A 21,263-nucleotide genomic window follows, 5' to 3' on the forward strand; every position below is an offset into this window, starting at 1 on the left:
TCTCAATAATATATTTTCTGTACTGTGATTGTTCTGAAGACAGAGTGGCTTTAACCATTGTGAGAAGCCCAAATTAAAAAAATAATAATAATTTTTTTTTAATTGATCCCTCTCCCGCTGCCTAAAACAAAGTTACCTACAAAGGTAAAACAATAAAGACTAAACTCAGATTTCTCAGCAGAAACTGTGTTGCAAGAAGACAATGGGATAACATATACAAAGCTCTGAAAGAAAGAAAAATTGCTGACCAAGAATCACATACCCAACAAAACTGTCCCTCAAGGGACAGCCCAAACCCGGAGAAGAGAGGAGGAGGAGTGGTCCACTAAATAAGCTTTAAAATGATTCCCACACTAGTTATCCTGCTGAAAGAAGGGACTCAGAGCTCCCAAGGCATCACCCAGCCTGTAACTAACATCAGTGCCTATGATTAACATCAGCCAAGTGATTGCTACAGCTGTGAGAACCACCCTGGGCCCCCACAGCATGGACAAGCTCATTGTGGATGGCCAAGGTAAAGGAATAATTTCTAATGATGGAGCCACAATTCTGAAGCTCCTTGATGTTGTCCATCCTGCAGCAAAGACCTTAGTGGACATTGCCAAGTCCCAGGATGCTTAGGTAGGCGATGGCACTACCTCAGTGACCCTACTGGCTGCAGAGTTTCTCAAGCAGGTGAAACCATATGTGGAGGAAGATTTGCACCCCAAGATCATCATCCAAGATTTCCGCACTGCCACTCCATTGGCAGTTAACAAGATCAAAGAGATCCCTGTGACTGTGAAGACAGAAGACAAAGTGGAACAGAGGAAGCTGCTGGAGAAGTGTGCCATGACCACCCCGAGATCCAAACTGATCTCACAGCAGAAAGCCTTTTGTGTAAAGATGGTGGTTGATGCAGTGATGATGCGCGATGATTTGCTGCAGCTTAAAATGATTGGGATCAAGAAAGTGCAGAGGAGTCTCAGCTGCTAGCTGGTGTTGCATTCGAGAAGACTTTCTCTTGTGCTAGGTTTGAAATGCAGCCCCAAAAGTACAGTAATCCCATGATTTCTCTTTTAAATGTTGAACTCGAGCTGAAGACTGAGAAAGATAATGCTGAAGTCAGAGTCCACACCGTGGAGGATTGTCAAGCAATTGTTGGTGCTGAGTGGAACATTCTCTATGACAAGTTAGAGAAGATCCATCATTCCAGAGCCAAAGTCATCTTGTCCAAACTGTCCATCAGAGACGTGGCCACCCTGTACTTTGCTGACAGGGACATGTTCTGTGCTGGCCAAGTGCTCAAAGAAGATCTGAAGAGGACTATGATGGCCTGCAAAGGCTCAATCCAGACCAATGTGAATGTTCTGTCAGAAGATGTGCCTGGTCACTGCCAGGTCTTTGAGGAGACCCAGATTGGAGGTGAGGGGTACAATTTCTTCACTGGCTGCCCCAAGGCTAAGATTTGCACAGCCATCCTCCTCTGTGGCAGTGCCAAGCAGTTTATGGAGTAGACAGAGCGATCCCTGCACGATGCCATCATGATTGTCAGGCAGGCCATCAAGAGTGATTCAGTGGTGGCTGGTGGTGGGGCCTTCGAGATGCAGCTCTCCAAATACCTGCGGGATTAGATTACTCAAGGACGATCCCAGGGAAGCAGCAGCTGCTGATCAGGGCCTATGCCAAAGCCTTGGAGACTATCCCATGCCAGCTGTGTGACGATGCTAGCTTTGATGCCACACACATCCTTAGCAAGCTGCAGGCTTGGCATGCATGGGGGGCACATGGTATGGGCTAGAAAACAACAATGAGAACATTGCTAACAACTTTGAGGCCTTTGTGTGGGAGCCAGCTATGGTGCAGATCAATGCCTTAACGGCAGCCTCTGAAGCTGCATGTCTCATCGTGTCTGTAGATGAAACTATCAAGAACCTCTGTTCAACTGTGGATGCTCCTCCAGCAGAGGGCTGGGGCCATGGCCATGGCCTCCTGCACTGAGGGACGCTCCATTCACTGTTACAACTGCCAACTGGATGGTGTGTGTACATTACTCTCCTGGTCTTGGTCATTGCTGTTACAGTGAAGGGGTTAAAAAAACAAAATAACTGTCCCTCAAATATGACAGCAAAATTAGGACATTTCTCCATAAGCAGAAATGAAATGAATTTGTAACAACCAGACCCACTTTACAAAAAAATACTAAAGTGACTTCTTCGGACTAAGAACCAACAACAGTAGACAACAACATGAGATTAACATACACAACAACACCCAGGACTCAGCCCAGATATAGAAGTATCCAAAATAAAACAAACTTACAAGACTGAAAACAGGGAACCAGAGATATTAATTTATAACAAAGACAGCTACAAAGCAAAAAAGAAGGAATAATGTAGTTAAAGAACTTCCAAATGGGGGAAAAGCTAAGTAGATTTCATGATAAAATTAGACTTTTAAACTGGGGAAGGAATTACTTTGTAATCTCAAAGAAAATGAATAAACCTTCCTATCAAAATAAAAAAAAGAAAAATCATATAGATTTAGTAAACATTAAGACAACACAACAACAACAAAGAAAATAACAAGAAAGCCCCAAAATAAAATGAATTCAGCACAGAAAGTTATGTGAAACAAAGAAACCGGCAACACCACCAACAAAATAAAAGATAGACATTGAAGAGTAACAATGGATCCTTGAGACATCTCAAAACATGGATGAACCTGGAAGACATTAGTCTAAGTGAAATTAGTCAATCACCAAAGGACAAATACTGTATAGGACTAACTTTGCACTTTTTATATGACATGGGGGAATTAGGATAATTATTAGCCAAATCTTGATAGGCTTTTACCATACATAAATAACTTCCATATATTTCAGTTAAATTAAAACATGGCACTGTTGGGATGTTTTGATATGATGCTCCCAGAGAAGCCCCAAATCAAACAAGAAAAGCAGGTTTGCTTTTGCCTGCATGGTTGATCGTGGGAGGAGGTAGCAAATGGTTATGACATACTGATACAGATAAAGGGTCAGAATTCCCTTGGGTGGCCTCATAATTGCTGGCCACAGAATATTGTGTGCTCGGGGGTGGGAAGGAAAGAGGAGTAATAGACTGTTAGAGGGTTAACTTGGGTGATGGGGAATGCAATATACAATGAGAGAAAGATTAACAAAACAATGACAAAGGCAGAAGACAGGGAGATGAGTGCAAGAGTTTAAGGGAACAGGGATAAATATTGTTATATACACAATCTTACAATAACAGTGATCTCTAGGTAGGTACATGGAAAGATACACAGGCTGAATGGATGTTAAAGAGAGGGAATATGCCCACCAACATATAAAGATTTGACAGAGGATGTTTGTACATAGGTTATTTACCTTTGCTACTAACATAACCATGAATGTGATGGAGCATTGTTGCTGTTAAGTGCCGTGGAGTCGGTTCTGACACATAGTGACCCTGGATAGGGGTTCTGAGGAGCAGCTGATGGGTTTGAACATACAGGGGGCAAAATTATGAAACTTTCTTAGACATTATTTAACATCTTTAGGGAATGATTTGCTGGGCATGGGGGCTCTGGTCTATGGTCTTGGGAGACACCATGGTCAATTGGCATAACAAAATCCAAAAACGCAATGTTCTAATTCTATTTTTGTGAGTATCGACTGGGGTCTTAGAAGCTCATGAGCAGATGGGGCATCTAAAGTGCAACTATTGCTCTTTCCCTGTCCAGAGCAAAGAAGAGTGATGAAAATTGAAAACACTTGGAAACAATCAGTCCAATGGCCTAATAAAACATGGAAACATCAGTTGCCATGATCCTGAGACCAGAAGATGGTGACTGACTACCACTGAAAAGGAGTACATTTCAAAGTCCTGGATAGAGCAGGAGAAAATGTGGAACAACATTCAAAACCATAAAAAATACAAGGCATACTCGTTAGATAGAGACTGGTGGAAACTGGAGACTATGGTCCTTGATCTCCCTTCAGTTCCGGGCCACTTATTGTGTTAGTGGATGAGGAATGATGGGGCAAGATACTATAAGTACTCCTGGAGGTCCTTTAAATGTGCACAGTGCACAGGCAGCTACTTAATGGGTCAGCGATGTTAAGTATTTCCATCAATAAAAGAGCTATAATAGATAATGCAAATCCTTCAGTCAGTCACCCTAGTGGAATACCTGAATTTGTGTTTTCAGTCAGAAGCTTCTCCATAACTATGCCTCAAATTGCCAAAAAGGTTGCCAGGGCATGGCTGCTCAACAAAAATCCTTAAAATCTTTACCTAAACAAATACCTTGCCTTAGTTTTGTTTTGTTGTTGTTGTTGTTTTTGCTAACTCAACAAGGCAGAGTGTGTGCACTAGCCAACATATCTTATTTATGGGTAAGCAACATTGGCCACCTCCATTTGCTTTAGAAGGGCTGATTGCTGGAAAGAACAAACCAGACCAAAGTTTATATTGTGAAAATCACCAATGGGAGAATGTGCTTACCTGATGAAAGAGGTACCAACACCATTCGTGTTTCTTTTGTAAAAAATAACTTGCAGGTTACCTAAGGTCTGGCCTGTCATGATGATGTGGCTATTTCTGACACATAATGGACTGAGACTCTTAAAACAATATTTGACCAATGAGCAGAGAACAAACCATTGCCCACAACCTACAAAAGGAAAGCAGGACCTCTAAGTTTTTAAGCTAAAATTTCCTTCTTGTGGACACTCCATCTTTCTCATGGCAATGATCTATGCTTGCTTTCTCTTCTTTTTAAAAATTGTTCCACTGTATTATTGATCTTAAATGCATCTTTCTTGCAATTTTATAGTAGTTTGTGTTTTATACTCCAGAACACTCTCTCCTGGATGGAGAGCATTCAGCAAAAACGTGGCTCCCCCTTGAGGGCCCATGAGTTTCCTCCTGGAGCTCAACCACTCATCCCTAGGGCACAGCGTTGTCCCAGGGCACCTGCACAGGGTTCCTACAGACACCATGCCTAGGGGGAGGACCGTGGTGGTCGCCCAGCACAGCCCACCTGCTAGGCACCTCCTCCCTTTGCGAGTGCCCCCATTGCTAAACCCAAGGCCAGGACCTAACTCACAATCCTGCAGCCCCAGCCTCGCAGTGGGCTCCTCGCTCTCAGGCGGAAGTTCAGCCCAGCCTCCAGCCACCTGCCCGCCAGCGCTTATGTAAATGCTCCCAGGTGCTGGCCGCCTGGCATGAGGAGTGATGACCAGGGTGCCAGAATGTTGGAGTTTAAGCCTTGTAGATATATTGCCATAAGTAAATTGGATTTACAGAAAATATTTTTTTCGTTATAACTAGCTACAGGGAGTTTTGTATTTTAAAATAAGAAATTTCTGCTGAGACACTGAACAAAATCTTTCTGAACAACCTTGTGGTGTCACTGTTTATGACAGCGTTCCCTGGTGTAGTCCTCTCGACCCCCCTCCTTAGTGACACCAGTGCATCTTAATGCACGTAGATTACACCTCCATTTTTAAAGTGGAGGAAAGACAGGGCCTCGAGGACCTATGGTAGTGGTGTTGTTTTCATCTTCAGTTTAGGTATCAGTGGTTTTTCAGCCAAAATATGGGGTCCGTGCAATTTTCCAATCTAAGAAGACCCATGTGGCACAAGACTACAAATTCCTTCTAGGTTACATTAGGTTGCTTCCCGGGATAATGGAGGTTTGGGATCCATGAAATGGGGCGGGGAGCAGGGGGAGTCACCTCATAAAACTTAGAATCTGGGGCTACCACTATTGTAAATTTTTAAACTTTGTAAGATGACAATAACGATTCAAATCAAACTCCAAGAGATGAAACAATTAGCAAGGGACTTTTTTCTCCAGATGTACTAACTGCACAAGGCCAGAATTAGCATGTTACTTAGAACTTTCTTTGAGTCCTTTGTAAATTCACAGATTGTGGCTCCCGAACAGTTGGTATCATCAGACCCGTATCTTGCTAAAGCAAAAGCTAATAGTCTTTATCTGGCTATATGGCCTTGAAGTTGCATTCCCTTCCTGTGCCTGGGAGGAATGAGATGTAACTGAAAGGTAACCATTTCTCTTTAGGGAGGAGAGATGCTGAAGGAGGGCGGAGCAATGATAATGTAGTGCGTGAGATTTCAAGGAGAAGAGGTTGAGTCATAAGTCACAGCATATAAAGTCCCAGTCCTGCATTTGGAGGAGGAGGAGACCAGGACCCAAGCTGGTTCCATCTGGCTTCCCACGATATAACAGGTTAGAACTTTTTCATTTTCTTTTAACTCCAAGTATTGGTGGTGGGGACATGGGATTTTTTTTCCCCAGGGCATCGGAGGGCATTGGGGGTGGGAGGAAGAATGGAGAAAACCTTTCTGCTATAATAACTTGTCCTATCTTTTCAGTCCTCTGCAGTGTCACTTTGTCATCAGATCTGCTCCCCAGCGTTTTCTTGTTCTGGTGAGTGTTTCTTGGTGCTCTGTGTTGACCATGACTGGGTGGAGATGCCTTGTGACAGGAGCAGGAGGATTTCTGGGTCAGAGGATCATCAGCTTGTTGGCAGAACAGAAAGAGCTGCAGGAAATCCGAGCCCTGGACAAGGTCTTCAGACCAGAACTGCAGGAGGAATTTTCTAGTAAGTAAACTCGTCATGGGTATGTGACTCCATTTTAAACCCTGTGTGGGTATGGGGAGGAGACTGTTGTCCAACAAATTAAAGAAAGTTATAGGCCATTTCTAAAAAGCATCAGAAAGGAAACCCTGGGTAGTTTGGTATAAAAGACATTGGACTGGGTGTCAGGAGAGGTAGTTCAGGTGCTGATTCAGAAGTACAGTGTGTTATTGGATCTCTAGTCAACCCTCTTTTCTTCTCAACTAGAAAATCACACCTCACAGCTCTCCCTTGTTTGCAACACTTTAATGCTGTGAAGATATTACTTGACCTTTTCTGTGCAGTATTTGTAAGGGCAGACAAGCGCCATTAACCCTGGAGAGCCCCTTCATTTCCCTGATCTTTATGTGAGTCACTTAGCATCTCCAGTGGACATGAAGATGAGTGTGTATGTGAAAGAGAGAAGAACCAGGGAGTCTGGGCATATTTCATTTGCATTTCTTATATATCTGTTCTGAACTTTGTCTCTGTTCCTCGTCACTACAGAGAAAGTGACCTCAGAATTTGCTGTAACAGTTCATTGTTCTCTTGCCAACTTGTTATCGCAGGTGCAAATACAAAATCTAGATTGAAAAGTTCTTTCATCCCAGAATTCTTAAAATAGCCCATGGAGGAGAGTAGGAAAGGGGTAACAACCATCTGGACAATGAAAAAACCGAAGTCCAGAAAGGTGAAGCAACTTGCCCAAGGCCACTTTAGCTAAAACAGAATGTGTTCCCCACAATTGGGCTTCCTGTTTAGTAATTTGCTCATTAAAGAAGACCCATTGATAATATATCCCTCCCACTGGAGTCCTGGTGTGGTGCTGTGGGTTAAGGCACTAAACTGCAAAGCTGTTTGAACTTCAAGATTGGTGGATCAAGCTCACCAGCTGCTCCTCAGAAACCCTATATAGGGTCACCAGCTGCTCCTCAGAAACCCTATATAGGGTCCACGGCACTTAACAATAACTGAGTTTGCTGAACTTTTCTTAATTTTTCTCTTAAATAGTTTCATCTGTTTGATTCAGAACAGCCCCATTAGAGCCACTGATTGGATTCCCAATCTTTGGTTAGACTTGGTGTGTGAGTGTGTGTGTGTGTGTGTGTGTGTGTGTGTGTGTGTGTGTGTGTGTGTGTGTGTGACTTTGTCAAGCTTCATTTGGCTGACTTATGCTGTTTGTTGTTCAATGCCATTGAGTGGGTTGAGACTCATGTTGTTGTTGTTGTTAAGTGCCGTCAAGTTGGTTGTGACTCATAGTGACTCTTTATAGGGTTTCTGAGGAGTAGCTGGTGAGCTTGACCCGCCGACCTTGCAGTTCAAACAGACCTTGCTGTCCAGTGCATTCACCCACAGTGCCACCTATAGGGTTCCCAAGGCTATAAACTTTTGCAGGAGCAAAAAGACTCATTTTCGCCCCTCAGAGCAGTTGGTGGGCTCAAACTGCTGACCTTGTGGTTTGCAGTCCTGTGCTTATTGAACAGAGCCACCGCACTCCCTTTGGCCAAGTAGTGGCCAGAAATACTTGCTCTACTAGCTAGCCCAGAACTTTTACCAGTTCTGTCATAATGACTCTGTGGGATAGAACAGAACTGTTCCAGAGGGTTTCCAAGGTGGTATTGCCTCATGTATTCTGGACAATTAATAAGGAAGAATGGAGAACTGATGTCTTTATACTATGGTTGTCATTATTGTTGTTAAGCGCTGTTGAGTCCATTCTGACTCATGGGGACCCGGTATAGGGTTTCTGAGGAGCAGCTAGTGGTTCTGAAAACCCGACCTTGCAGTTCAAACTGACTTTTCAGCCCAGTGTTTATCCTATAGTGCCACACCAAGATTCCTTATACTCCTTATATATATGTTGTTGTTGTTGTTAAGTGCCATCGAGTCGGTTCCGACCCATAGCGAACCTGTACAGGGTTTCCGAGGGTGTAAATCTTTACGGGAGTAGAAAGCCTCATCTTTCTCATTACTCCTTATATAGGGTATTGACAATGAGTATTAAATACATCATGGACTACCAGCCACTCCATAGGAGAAAGATGAGGCTTTCTGCTCCCGCAAAAATGTACAACCTCAGAAACCCTATACAGGATTGTTAATGAGTTAGAACCAGCTCATTGGCACTTAACACCAACCAGAAGAATAAACAAATGTGCCTTGGAAGAAGTATAGCCAGAGTACTTCTTAGAAACAAGGATGGTGAGACTTCATCTCATGTACTTTGGACATGTTATCAGGAGATTCTAGTTCCTGGAGAAGGATATCATGCTTGAACTTGGTAAACAGTTATGGGAAAAGAGGAAGAACCTCGATCAAATAAATTGACACTGTGGCTGTAACAACATGCTCAAACAAGTAACAATTGTGAGGCTGGCACAGGACTGGCAGTGTTTCATTCCGTTGTACATAGAGATGAGTAGAAACTGACTTGACAGCACCTAACTGCACTCTTTTCACAGAAGCCAACTGCCACATCGTTCTCTCGCAGAGCTGCTGGTAGGTTTGAACTGCTGACCTTTCAGTTAACAGCAGAGCATTCAAACACTGTGTCACCTGGGTTCCTACCCTTGACTGACTCATTAATTCACTGACAGCTGCAAAGAGACTTTTAATCACAATCCATCATTTGGAACCCATCCTCAATTCCCTGTTAATGGTGGTACAATGGTTAAGAGCTCAGCTATTAAAGGAGCTCTGGTAGCGTAGTGGTTACGAATTGGGCTGTGAACCTTAAGGTCAGCGGTTCGAAACTATCAGCCGCTCCGCGGGAGAAAGATGAGGCTTTCTACTCCCGTAAAGATTTACACCCTCGGAAACCCTGTACAGGGTCGCTATGGGTCGGAACTGACTCGATGGCACTTAACAACAACAACATTAACAGAAAGATCTGCAGTTTGAACCCACCAGCTGCCCCAAAAGAAAATGATGTGGCAGTCTACTTCTGTGAAGATTTATAGCCTCAAAAACCTGTAAGACAGTTCTACTCTGCTTTATAGGGGTCCTCTTAATTAGAATTGACTTGATGGCTGTCGGGGTCTGACCTCGACATAGTTGTGTTGTTCATAAGTGTTTGGTTCACGAGGAGGGGAGATCCAGCGGCGATAGGGATAGCGAAAGAATACACAGACAAACAGAAGAAGGGAGACAATGAGGCACCCCAAAGCCAGGGTGGATACATCACTGGTGGGCAGGCTTGGGATTACAGGCATCGTTGCCTCTGCAGGCAGCAACTCACTGCCCTGCAATCTTTACTGCATGCCCTCCAACCTGTAATGCACTGCAATCTTTACTGCATGCCTTCCAACCAGTAATGCACTGCAATCTTTACTGCATGCCTTCCAACCAGTAATGCACACCTGTGGAGGCCCGGGCCTCTGTTTTATTTAGGGGAGGAGCTTCACACCAAGCTGGGAGGGACTTAGGCAAGGTACAGCTAACATCAGTACTTTTCCAGACATTCAGGTAACTTTACATCGTACTTCGCTGGTTCGAATCCCAGGCCAGCAACTTGGATTCTCAGGCCCAATTAACACATCTATAGCCCCTGAGCTCAGGTGGGGGAAGGTGAAAGGTAAGGACAAAAGCTTGGGCGGAGTCCCGCTGTTTCGGCTTCCTGAGCCAGGTTTTCAGGAGGACTCCAGACGCCCAGGTGAATGGGCTGCACCTGGAAAAGGATTAGGGAGGATGGGTTCTTTGTCTATAGAACAAAGAACTGAGAAGTAGCTAAGATATTTTTAGTTAATCCTTTGGAGAAAGGCTTAACCTTGCAACCTTTAGTCTCGGCTTTAGGAAAATATCACATTTATCTGTGGATTATCAAAGGCTCCGTGTATTAAATTAATACATGTAACTGAATATTAATATGAAAAACATTTTGCCATTAACTGCCAGTGGCCTCATTTGTTACACTCGGGCCTATAGGGCCTCGAACCTCTGACTAGTCTTACACGGTCCGCAACATATGGCAACACGTTTGGGGTTCTAGTTTGGACCCTCTTTTGGTCAGCCAGCCTACAAACTCTAAGGTTCACTGTGGTTCCTCTGCTTCATCTCAGGCTTCATCAAACTATGGTCTGTAATTCCAGCCTTGTGTATCTCTTTCCTTCTCTGCTCCCATTGCTGTGACCCAGACTGCTGTTCTCCTCACTTGAACTTTGGTTGGAGCATTTTGATTCATCTCTTGATCTCCTAGCTTTCTCTTTGTTCCCACACACCAATCCATTACCTACACTGAAGTCAACATTAGCTTCCTCCATGACTCTGGTTATAGTTCTCCTCTTATTCAAGCTCCATCCATGATTACCCATCACCTACTGAAGCAAATTAAACTGCTTTCCTCTTAGATCCAGCTCTCCATCATCACCCTCCTTTGTTAGCAACGTTTATAAACTAACTGCCCACTACTCTCCATAACATGGTTTCTGTTTCAGGCACACTTGATGACTTACTGCTCAGATTCCTTTTTTTTGGAATGAGATGATATGTAAACACAAGGGTGAGTCCAAAATTATCTGTACTCTGACTGCAGCAAATACATCATTTTCCAACATAATCCCCTTGCTTTCCAATACACTGTGTCCATCTGTCAACAAGCTTCCATATTCCCTTATTGAAAAATGTTTTAGGCTAAACTGTGAGCCACAAATGCACCACTGTCTTCACTTCTTCATCAGAGGTGATGCTTCTTCCTCAAAGGGCTGTATTCAGGGGACCAAACAGGTGAAAGAAAGTCCAATGGAATAAGATCAGGACTCTAGGAGGATGCTTTAACACCTCAAAACCAAGTTTTTTCAGAGTGTCAACAGTATGGATAGGTGTACAGATGTGCATTACCATGCAAGATCACAATGCCCTTGGATAGCAGTCTTCTGTATTTAGTACAAAGTTTAGGCTTCAGCTCTTCAGTGAGCATCTCACTGTAATGATCACTGTTTGATCGTTGAACCTTTTTCCTGACAGTGTTCCAATACTGGCCCTTGAGAATCCTAGAACACTGTAAGCATCATTTTTCCAGCTGATGGTTGACTTTTGATGGTTGGTGAATGAGGATGTTTCCATTCCATACTCTGCCATTTACTCTCAGGCTCGTAGTGATGAATCCATGTCTCATCACCAGTAACAATTTTTTTTAAAGAAACTATCTTCATTCGGGTATCAGTCCAAATTTTGTTTGCAGATGTCCAATGCTTCTGTTTATGTTCTTCCATGATTTGTTTCAGTACCCGTCTCACACAAACTTCTTGAAACCTAACTCTGTCATGGATTATTTCAGGCAACGTTATGGCTGATTTGCCACAAAATCCACTGTCACTCATATGTTTGACAGAATCATTTCAGGTGCACAATCAATGTTGTCATCAGCTGTGGATATGAATGGGCATTTTAATATAACTGGAGTACTGATAATTTTCAACTCACCCTCATAGATGTTTACTTAATCTGTTTTCTTTGCCTTAATTCACTTTTCCTTCCACCTGGAATGCCCAGCCTTCCCCTGCTCTACCTGTCCTTGAAGACCTAGGTAAAATGCTACCTTGATCAGAAAACTTTCCTGGCCAGGCCCAGAAGAAGAAAAAACTCATTGCTGTTGAGTCTATTCTAACTCATAGTGACCCTGTAGGACCAGAGCAGAACTGCCCCCACAGGGTTTGGTGGTGGTGGCTGTGTGCCGTGGAGTTGGTTCCAACTCATAGCGACCCTGTACAGGGTTTCCGAGGCTGTAAATCTTTACAGGAGCAGAAAGCCTCATCTTTCTCCCGCAGAACAGCTGGTAGTTTTGAACTGTTGACCTTGTGGTTTGCAGCCTGATTCGTAACCACTACGCTACCAGAGCTCCTCTACCCCATAGGGTTTACAAGGACATAATCTTTATGGAAGCAGACTGTCACATCTTTCTCCCAAAGAAAAGCTGGTTGGTTGCAACTGCCAAGTGCTTAACCACTGTGCCACCAAGGCTCCTGTAAATAACCTGACTGTATTCACACAGAGCTCAAGTGCAAGATTACACTGACGATGCTGGAAGGAGACATCCTGGATGAACAGTGCCTGAAGAGAGCTTGCCAGGGCATCTCTGTTGTCATCCACTGTGCCTCGATCATTGATGTAGTTGGGGCCATTCAGAGAGAGGTCATCATGAATGTCAACCTGAAAGGTATGGTATCTATCCCGTGGAGGGGATGGGGAGAGGTGAGAGAGTGCGGCTCAGAAAACAGGATAAGGAAGAGCAGAGAAATCCCTACCATTAAACACCTTCTCTGTGTTCTGTGCCAAGTGTTTTTGTTTATCACTATCACCTGAGAAAGGAGACCTGGTGGCATGGCGCTTAAGCACTCAACTGCTAACTGAAAGGTTGAGAGCTTGAACCCACCAGCAGCTCTATAGGAGAAAAGACCTGGAGATCTGCTCCCATGAAGTTGGCAGCCTAGGAAGCCCTACAGGGAAGTTCTACTCTATCAGAACATCAACTCCAAGGGTTCAAGGCTGCTATCCTCAACCCATGGCACCTAACCACAACAACATCCTCAGCTTAAGGAGCCTTGGTGGTATGGTAGTTAAAGATAATAAGATAAACCAAGAAAGTTTAAGTAACTTGTCCATGACCCCACAGGTAGTCAGTCAGAGAGCTAGAATTTAAACCTATATCTGCATGGCACCAAAGGCCATTTGGTTACGAGTGGGGCTGCTAACCTCAAGGTCAGCAGTTCGAAACTACCAGCTGTTCCATGGGAGAAAGATGAGGCTTTCTGCTCCTGTAAAGATTTACAGCCTCAGAAACCCTCTACAGGGTCGCTAAGAGTCAGAACTGACTCCATGGCACATAATCACCAACAATTACGTGAAGAGTCAACTGAACTGTAACCTCAAACTGTAGATATCCAGCCACCCCTCTGTCTCCCCTCAGCTTCACAGAGGCTCCCTCAGTCTCACGTTAGCCCTCCTATGTGACTCTGAGGCGGTGGTCACACAGTGAGGTCAAGAGCTCAGACCCTGTGATTGAAGGTAGCTGCAGTCAGTCAGCTGTAGGCCAGCACTCCTATAGGTCAAATTCAGGCCTCTAGCCTGTTGACCTCTGGCTGCATTCCTTGTGCAAGATTGACAAGGATAAGGTGAACTCCGAGAGCCTTCTCGCCAACTCAAAGAACAGCTCTTCTCAAGAGAACTAATAAAGCTGGTTCACAGAGGTCCACAATATTTTCTTAGTCACAAGAGTCTCCCATTATCCCTAATATCATCTCTTCAGCTTATCACTACAACTATTACTAAAGAAAAGTGTGTCCTCATTAGATCTTCACCCTTTAAATACTTGGTAGCTCTTTCTGAATTTTGACTTTCCAATTTACTTTAAATTGAGACACATTGGCTTAAGGGAGTTCACCATAAAATATCATCCCTCTGGTCTTTCAGAGGGGTCCTGGTGGCATAGTGTCTTAAGCATTGGGCTTTGAAGTGAAAAGTCAGAGATTCAAACCCACTGGATGCTCGACAGAAGAAAGATGAGGTTGTATGCTCCTGTCAAGATTTATAGTCTTAGAAACTAGGGAGCAGTTCTCCTCTCTCCTATAGGCACATTCTCAGTTGGAATCAACATGATAGCAGGGGTTTGGGGTTTGGTCTGTTAAGACCAGCCTTCTAGGCACCACAGCACCCCAACTTCTTGCTCATCTGTTCTCTTCATCTTTCAAACTGGTGAATTTGAACTGCTGACAGTGAGTTAAGCAGACAAATGCTTAACTCATTGGATCACCAGGCCTCCTTAATAACAACTATGTTGTTGTTGTCATTAAGTGCCATCAAGTTAGTTCCAACTGCTAGTGAACCAAGGAAAGACTGGTGAGTTTTAACTGCCAAACTTGTGGTCCAAACCAACCTTGTAATCCAGTGCTTTATCCCACAGCACCACACCTGGACTCCTAAAAACAGATATAGCGGTTAGGATTTATAACACATAGTTTTTAGGGGGACACATTCCATCTATAACATGCCCGCAGTCTAAAATAACACCATCTTCCAAAATCCCCATTCTAGTTTCTACCTTAACCACACCTCCAATCACCCCATGTTGTAAGGGTGCTGAGATGAACCATTTTTGAGTCCCTCTCTTATAATTCCTCAAAAGTCTGGTAGTACAAGTTAAAGGAACCAACCAGAGGCTCTGAGGGAGAAAAGACCTGGGATGTATGGATTTACTCTGCCCTGTGCTGTTACGTGACATCTAGTTGGTTCTGACTTACAGCGACCCTCTATAAGCTTTCTAAGGAGTGACTGATGAGTTTGAACTGCCAACCTTGTGACTCACATTGTCGAGTGCTTATCCTACAGCACCAGAGGGTACCTATAAATCAGAATTGACTCCATGGCCCACTACATTTCATAATTCCTATCCCCCCCAGTTCCCAACAACAGGGGATTTGAAATCCATGAGAAATATTAGAGGCATCAGTTGGCTAAATCTGTCAGCACTCCCAGGTTTAAAAAAATATTATACAAATGCTTTTGTATTAAAAAGGATACACGTTTCATTAAAGACCTCAATGGGTTTTTTTCCTCCTTTGCAAGTAAATTAACTCTAAATTTTTTTCTGCTTCTATTTTTTAATTTTTTTTTTAAAAAATAAAGCTTTCTCGATGGAAAATCAAATTGCACAAGACCTGAAAGAGGGACAAAAAGTCAAATTTTTAAAATAATCCTTTTTTCAAGAAGGTTCCTTCCTACCACTGTGGAGAGTTCTATAGATCTGGAGTTCTGGTGTGGTGCTGTAGAATAAGCACTGGACTGCAAGGTCAGTTTGAACCGCAAGGTCGGCAGTTCAAACTCACCAACCACGCCTCATAAACCATATGTAGGGTTGCTGTGAGTCAGAACCAACTCAATGACATTTAATAACAACAATCTTGTTGTTGTTGTTGTTGTTATGTGCCGTGGAGTCAGGTCCGACTCATAGCAACCTTGTACAGGGTTTCCGAGGCTGTAAATCTTTACGGGAGCAGAAAGCTTCATCTTTCTCCTGCGGATAGAGGGCATCAAAAGTGTCCCCGTTATAACTTAACCACCACCAGAGCTGCAGGGCTTCTACAGGTTTTTCCCATTACAGATATTTTTCCACTAGAGGGCGCACTCCATTTCCAGATCCAGTCGGTTGAACCCATAGCAACCTCTGGTAGCGTAGTGGTTACGAATCGGGCTGCGAACCTTAAGATCAGTGGTTCGAAACTACCAGCCGCTCCGTGGGAGAAAGATGAGGCTTTCTAATCCCGTAAGGATTTACACCCTCGGAAACCCTGTACAGGGTCGCTATGGGTCGGCTCCGACTCGAAGGCACTTAACAACAACAACAACAATAGGGTTTCTGAGGAGCAACTGGTGAGCTTAAACCGCAGACTTTGAAGTCCATTGCATTAACCCATAGTGCCACACCAGGACTCCAGACTTAGCTCAGCATAAAAAGACAGGGTCCAGAATGCTAAATAAAAAGATGACAAATCACTCCTGCTTTTGATAAATGGTCACAGTGAAGTAATGATCGGAATTTGAGTGGCCTTCGAAGGGAATACACAATCAGAAATAGCTCTCTAACATCTTCCCTAACCTCATAACCATTTTCTCAGTGACTTCCCCAGCAAATGGTCCTTTTGGCCAAGTTTGTATTAGTCTGCAACATATGAGAAATACATAAGCAATTTCGTGTAAGAGTATGCACTGCCTATGTATTCTGAAATTAGTAACGCTTAACTTTTTGCATGTATTCTTTGATGCTATAATAGGGATTGTATATGGTGATTTTTAATGTCCGTACCTGACAAAATGTAAAACAGCAACACTATGTCCTTTTTAAAATTAAAACACACGTACACACACACACTCATGTCCCTGAAACCTCCCCTCTCAAAAAAAATAATAATCCTTGCTCTCCAGAATCCAAATGTTAATCTCTTTTCACTTTCACATTTGTCCTAAGGGAGTCCCTTGAGACACCAATGAATGGTTAAGTGACTCCTAGCCAAAAGGTTGACAGTTTGAAGCCACCCAGAGGCACCTCAGACAACTGACCTGGTAAAAGATTGCAGCCTTGAAAGCCCTATGGAACAGTTCTACTCTGAACACATGGGGTCAACATGAGTCACAATCAACTCAACAGCAGGTAACAATAACACTATGAACTCTGGACCAGGCCATGGAGACAGATTGCTAAAAGCACATTTGTCCTATGGTTGTAGCATGAGCAGATCTCAGCCAAGGTCATGAAAGAATGTCTTCCTGATCTGTAATAACCAGCTCACTTAGAAATGGGTGGTGGATGTGACCTGTGAGTGTGGTCAGCCTTTTGGGTTATTTCCTGACACTAACAGTGTACTTCCCATGGGCAGGTACCCAGCTCTTGTTGGAGGCCTGTGTCCAGGCTAATGTGCAAGTCTTCATCTATACTAGCTCCTTAGAGGTGGCTGGACCCAACTCCTACAGTGAGATTATCCAGAACGGCCATGAAGAAGAGCATCACGAATCTAAATGGTTCACTGCCTACCCATACAGCAAAAAACTTGCTGAGAGGGTTGTACTTGCAGCTGATGGTTGGACTCTCAAAAATGGTGGCACCCTGTACACGTGTGCATTAAGGCCCATGTATATCTATGGGGAAGGGAACCAATTCCACTATACACAAATAAACCAGGCCCTACAGAACAATGGCATCCTGCCGGATTTTGCCAAATACTCCCTGGTCAATCCGGTTTATGTTGGCAACGTGGCCTGGGCTCACATTCTGGCCATTAAAGCCCTGCAAGATCCCAAGAAAGTCCAAAACATCCGAGGACAGTTCTACTACATTTCGGATGACACACCTCACAGAAGCTATAGTAACTTCATTTACATCCTGTGCAAAGAATGGGGTCTCCGCTTTGATTCCAGAATGACCATTCCTGTATTTCTGCAGTACTGGATTGCCTTCCTGCTGGAAATAGTGAGCTGTCTGCTGAGTCCAATTTACAACTATCAACCCCCACTCACCCGTCACCTGGTGACATTGTCAAATAGTGTGTTCACCTTCTCCTACAAGAAAGCCCAGCGAGATCTGGGGTATAAGCCACTCTTCAGCTGGGAGGAAGCCAAGGAGAAAACCACCCAGTGGGTTGGCTCCCTGGTAAGACAGCACAAGGAGGCTCTGAAGACAAAGACTCACTGATTTGTTGTTAGAGGGAATGTGGACCTGGGTACTGTTTGGCCCTATCTGTCAAGTTGTCTCCTCCTGGCTTCATGGAGAATGTAACGTGGGCACAAACCCAGGTCCTTACTGCCTCCCTTTTACAAGATGATGAATTGCTGGTCTCACAGATGCCACCAGAAACCTTTCAAATCAGCTCCCAACAAAAAAATCTCCCAATCCACTGCCACCACCAACCACCAGAGGGCACACAAGGTGATACGCTTCAGCCACCTTTACCAAAATTTCAGAGACCAAATGATGCTCATTATCTCTTTTAACTTGGAGTTTGCTTCTTAAGTTCCCTTTCCTCTTTTAAAGCATTTCTTTTCTCTTGAAAATTCCTTATTCATTTACATAGTTAAATAAAAAGAGCAATAAATATTTTCATACCTTATCTGGAGTTAGTTGTGGTTTGTAGTAACACACAACTTCTGCCTTTCCTTTCTATTACCAGTTGTCACCATCAGTACTGCCAAGCTTTAATCACAGCCTGGAGCTGGATAGAAAGAAATGATTGGAGAAGGGGAAAATGGAATTTACAAAGCATCTACTAGGCTTCAGGCATGTACTGTTGTTGTTAAGTGTTGTTGAGTTGGTGAGCTTAAACCACCAACCTTGTGGTTCAAACCAACTTTGCAGTCCAGCGCATTAACCCACAGCACCACACCATGACTCTAATATATAGAACTTCACTGAATCCTCCACAGAAACCTATAAGGTAGGAATTACTATTCCTATTTATTAATGAGTAGAATTGCCCACGGTCACACTAACTAGTAAGTGGCCAAGCCAGTTAACTCAAGGCAACTGACTTGAAAGTCCATGTCTTTCTCCTGTCCTAAATTTGCAGCAGTGTGTGTGTGTGTGAGGGGTGGTGGTGGTGGTGTTATTGGGACTACAGAGCACTGGGGCATGGTATACTGATTCTTGAGAAAACCCAGCTCCCTTCGGTTACCTATTTGTTGCCCACTCCTCTGCTGTGGGACATTCCCTAGCACCCGGGGGGGGGGGGGTGTCTCTGAGGGGTGCCTGGGAGGATGTGGATGTCCTAACCAGTGGCCCTGGACAGGGGAAGGAGAAGCAGGGATGCATCTAGCCTCTACCCCCAATATTAGTTCTCCTCAAAGTCTCTAGAGCACACCTGACTGTTGACCATTCTGGTATTCATAGCCTTATTTGTCAACCAATCAAATCACCCACTGGAGCCAAACCATGGGAAAGAAACAGGAACAAGTATGAATTCTCCATGAAAGCTTACCTCCTGCTCAGCTGAAAATACCCCACATTTACAGATGTAATTCACCCTCCCTTCTTCTTCCTGGTCCTGTGCTCTGTTGTACGTTGTACCTTCTCTTCCTTTGTCCTTCGACCTTCCTACCCATCCTCTTACCTTTCCCTCCATCTTTTCCCTTACTCACTGGCCCTCACCCTTCTCAATTTCCATAAAGAAAGGCCAAGCAAGACAAGTTTAGGGGCTTCAATGATGGCATGTTCATTAACTTAATGAAGGACCAACTGTCAAAAGTATTATCAGGGTTCATAAAGACTGATGACAGAAAATCCTGAGAAGGTTGCTGTGGGGATCCAGGAGTGGAGGCAATTCTGCCTTCATCTAGAACCAGTTGCTGGCCTGTGTCCACGTACCACAATCACGACAAGAGTCATCCCTAACGTCAAGACGGCTGCTTTCTTAACCAAGGAATTTATTGATCGTGTATTCTGTTGAATTTGATTATCACAAAGAGAGCAGTTTACGCATTCACTTTGAAAGAGAACAGGAAATCAATATGGCGGTGAGAGGCGGAGGGAGAGAGGCGGAGGGAACAACACTTCTGAACCAGATGAACCAATTTTATTCACTTCCAGGAGCTCTGATAGCGTAGTGGTTATGAATCGGGCTCCTAATCTCAAAGTCAGCAGTTCAAAACTACCAGCTGTTTAGCGGGAGGGCTTTCTTCTCCCGTAAAGAGTTACAGCCTCAGAAACCCTGTTACAGGGTCACTATGAGTGGGAACAAGCAAACCTTGGCTAGACTGCAAGGGATGCACTGCACAAGATGCCTCGCACGGGGGCAGCAAAGGCGCGGAGAAAGAAGGAAGCCTTGTCTACCTGGATGACTGTTTCTTCTCTACTCTAAGGTTGTATTTCGCGGTGGGTGGGGCTCATCCATTCAGGGTGGGTCATGAGGCCTAGAGCGGTCAGGCCCTCAGGGAAGAGGGCACTGGTCACAATCCCAAGGCTACCTTCTTCCCAGACTGCAGCTCTTCTCAAAGGTTGTTTGTGGTAGCCACCTTGTATAGGGTTTCCAAAGCTGTAAATCTTTGCGGGAGCAGAAAGCCTTTGAATGGCTGGTGGGTTATAACCACCAACTTCGTGGGTAGCAGTCCTGTTTTATCCTTCAGACACTCCGCACTCCCTCTTCCTCTGAAATTTGGGCCTAATTATAAGTAGGCAAAGGCAAGCTATTATAAGGCTGGGATTTGTTCTTGTTGTGGGTGTGTTTCTAACTGTCATTTAAAAACACACCTTGTCTCCTACAACCTGGTCAAATCAGCCTTCCTGTCTACTTCACCCTCATCCAAGTCAAGTTTCTGTCAGGCCATTCACTTCCGAACTCCACCTCAGGCCTCCAAGATCTGCCACAAGCTCATAGAGCTGAGTCTGACACCTGAACTGCATAATCACTCCTCCTTAAACCTTTCTCACCTGAGAAATAGGCCTCCTCACGCCCTTAATCCCCACTTTGCCCCCTCCTCTGAACACTCACCTTCTTCTCTGAACCACTGGTCAGGCTGTTCCCCCTGCATGAAACACCCTCACTCACCTACCCATGTCCTGTGCATTCTTCAAGGCCTAGCTCAAGTCCCAAGTCCTCCATGAAGCCTTTCCCAAATGTCATCTCAACTCCTTTCTCTGGACTCATACACGTATTCATGTACAACAAGCGCTGTACTGCTAACCACAAGGTTGGTGGTTTGAGCCCACAAGCTGCTCCACAGGAGAAAGATGAAGCTTTCTGTTCCTGCAAAGATTTACAGCCTTGGAAACTCAATATAGTATTGCTATGAATCCAAACGATTCGAGGGCACTTAACAACAACCACCACCCAATGACTGAGCACTTGTCACCATCAATTACTACTTACTTTGCGCACTCAGGCACTTAGCTGGGAAGTGGGGGGTGGGGGGGTGCAAGCAGAGACAGTAATATAGGAGTCGGATCCTTTAGCTGCAATTCTGGAATCCAGGAAAGCTCTGAAAAACACAGTGTTTTCCACAATTTGTTTGGTGCTAAAGATTGGCCAGAACGAATATGAAGTTACTTGAATCTTTATAACTCTTTATATGACTCATTCAGACATTTTTCCTGTGGAACTATCAATATGCTTGATTATGAGTTGCTGCCTTCAAAAAGTTTATAGAAAACTGAATTAAA

General features: G+C 44.1%; 1 protein-coding gene and 1 pseudogene across 1 annotated transcript; both read left to right on the forward strand.

The window, feature by feature from the left end:
* Positions 1-341: 341 nt before the first annotated feature.
* Positions 342-1,980, forward strand: LOC102821397 (annotated as a pseudogene).
* A 4,488-nt stretch (positions 1,981-6,468) lies between these two features.
* Positions 6,469-17,807, forward strand: LOC102839066 (3 beta-hydroxysteroid dehydrogenase/Delta 5-->4-isomerase-like). Its single transcript, XM_006861306.1, has 3 exons — positions 6,469-6,613; positions 12,618-12,782; positions 16,996-17,807. The coding sequence occupies exons 1-3, from the start codon at positions 6,469-6,471 to the stop codon at positions 17,805-17,807; spliced, it is 1,122 nt and encodes a 373-aa protein (XP_006861368.1).
* Positions 17,808-21,263: the final 3,456 nt, after the last annotated feature.

Source organism: Chrysochloris asiatica, unplaced genomic scaffold (assembly GCF_000296735.1).
Source record: "Chrysochloris asiatica unplaced genomic scaffold, ChrAsi1.0 scaffold00042, whole genome shotgun sequence".
NCBI classification, from domain to species: Eukaryota; Metazoa; Chordata; class Mammalia; order Afrosoricida; family Chrysochloridae; genus Chrysochloris; species Chrysochloris asiatica.

Bases quoted from the DNA above. Each gene is read 5' to 3' on its own strand.
- LOC102839066 (XM_006861306.1), top strand. From the start codon at position 6,469: ATGACTGGGTGGAGATGCCTTGTGACAGGAGCAGGAGGATTTCTGGGT. The intron at 6,614-12,617 runs GTAAGTAAACTC...GTATTCACACAG, and splicing joins ACTGCAGGAGGAATTTTCTA to AGCTCAAGTGCAAGATTACA. The intron at 12,783-16,995 runs GTATGGTATCTA...TCCCATGGGCAG, and splicing joins CATGAATGTCAACCTGAAAG to GTACCCAGCTCTTGTTGGAG.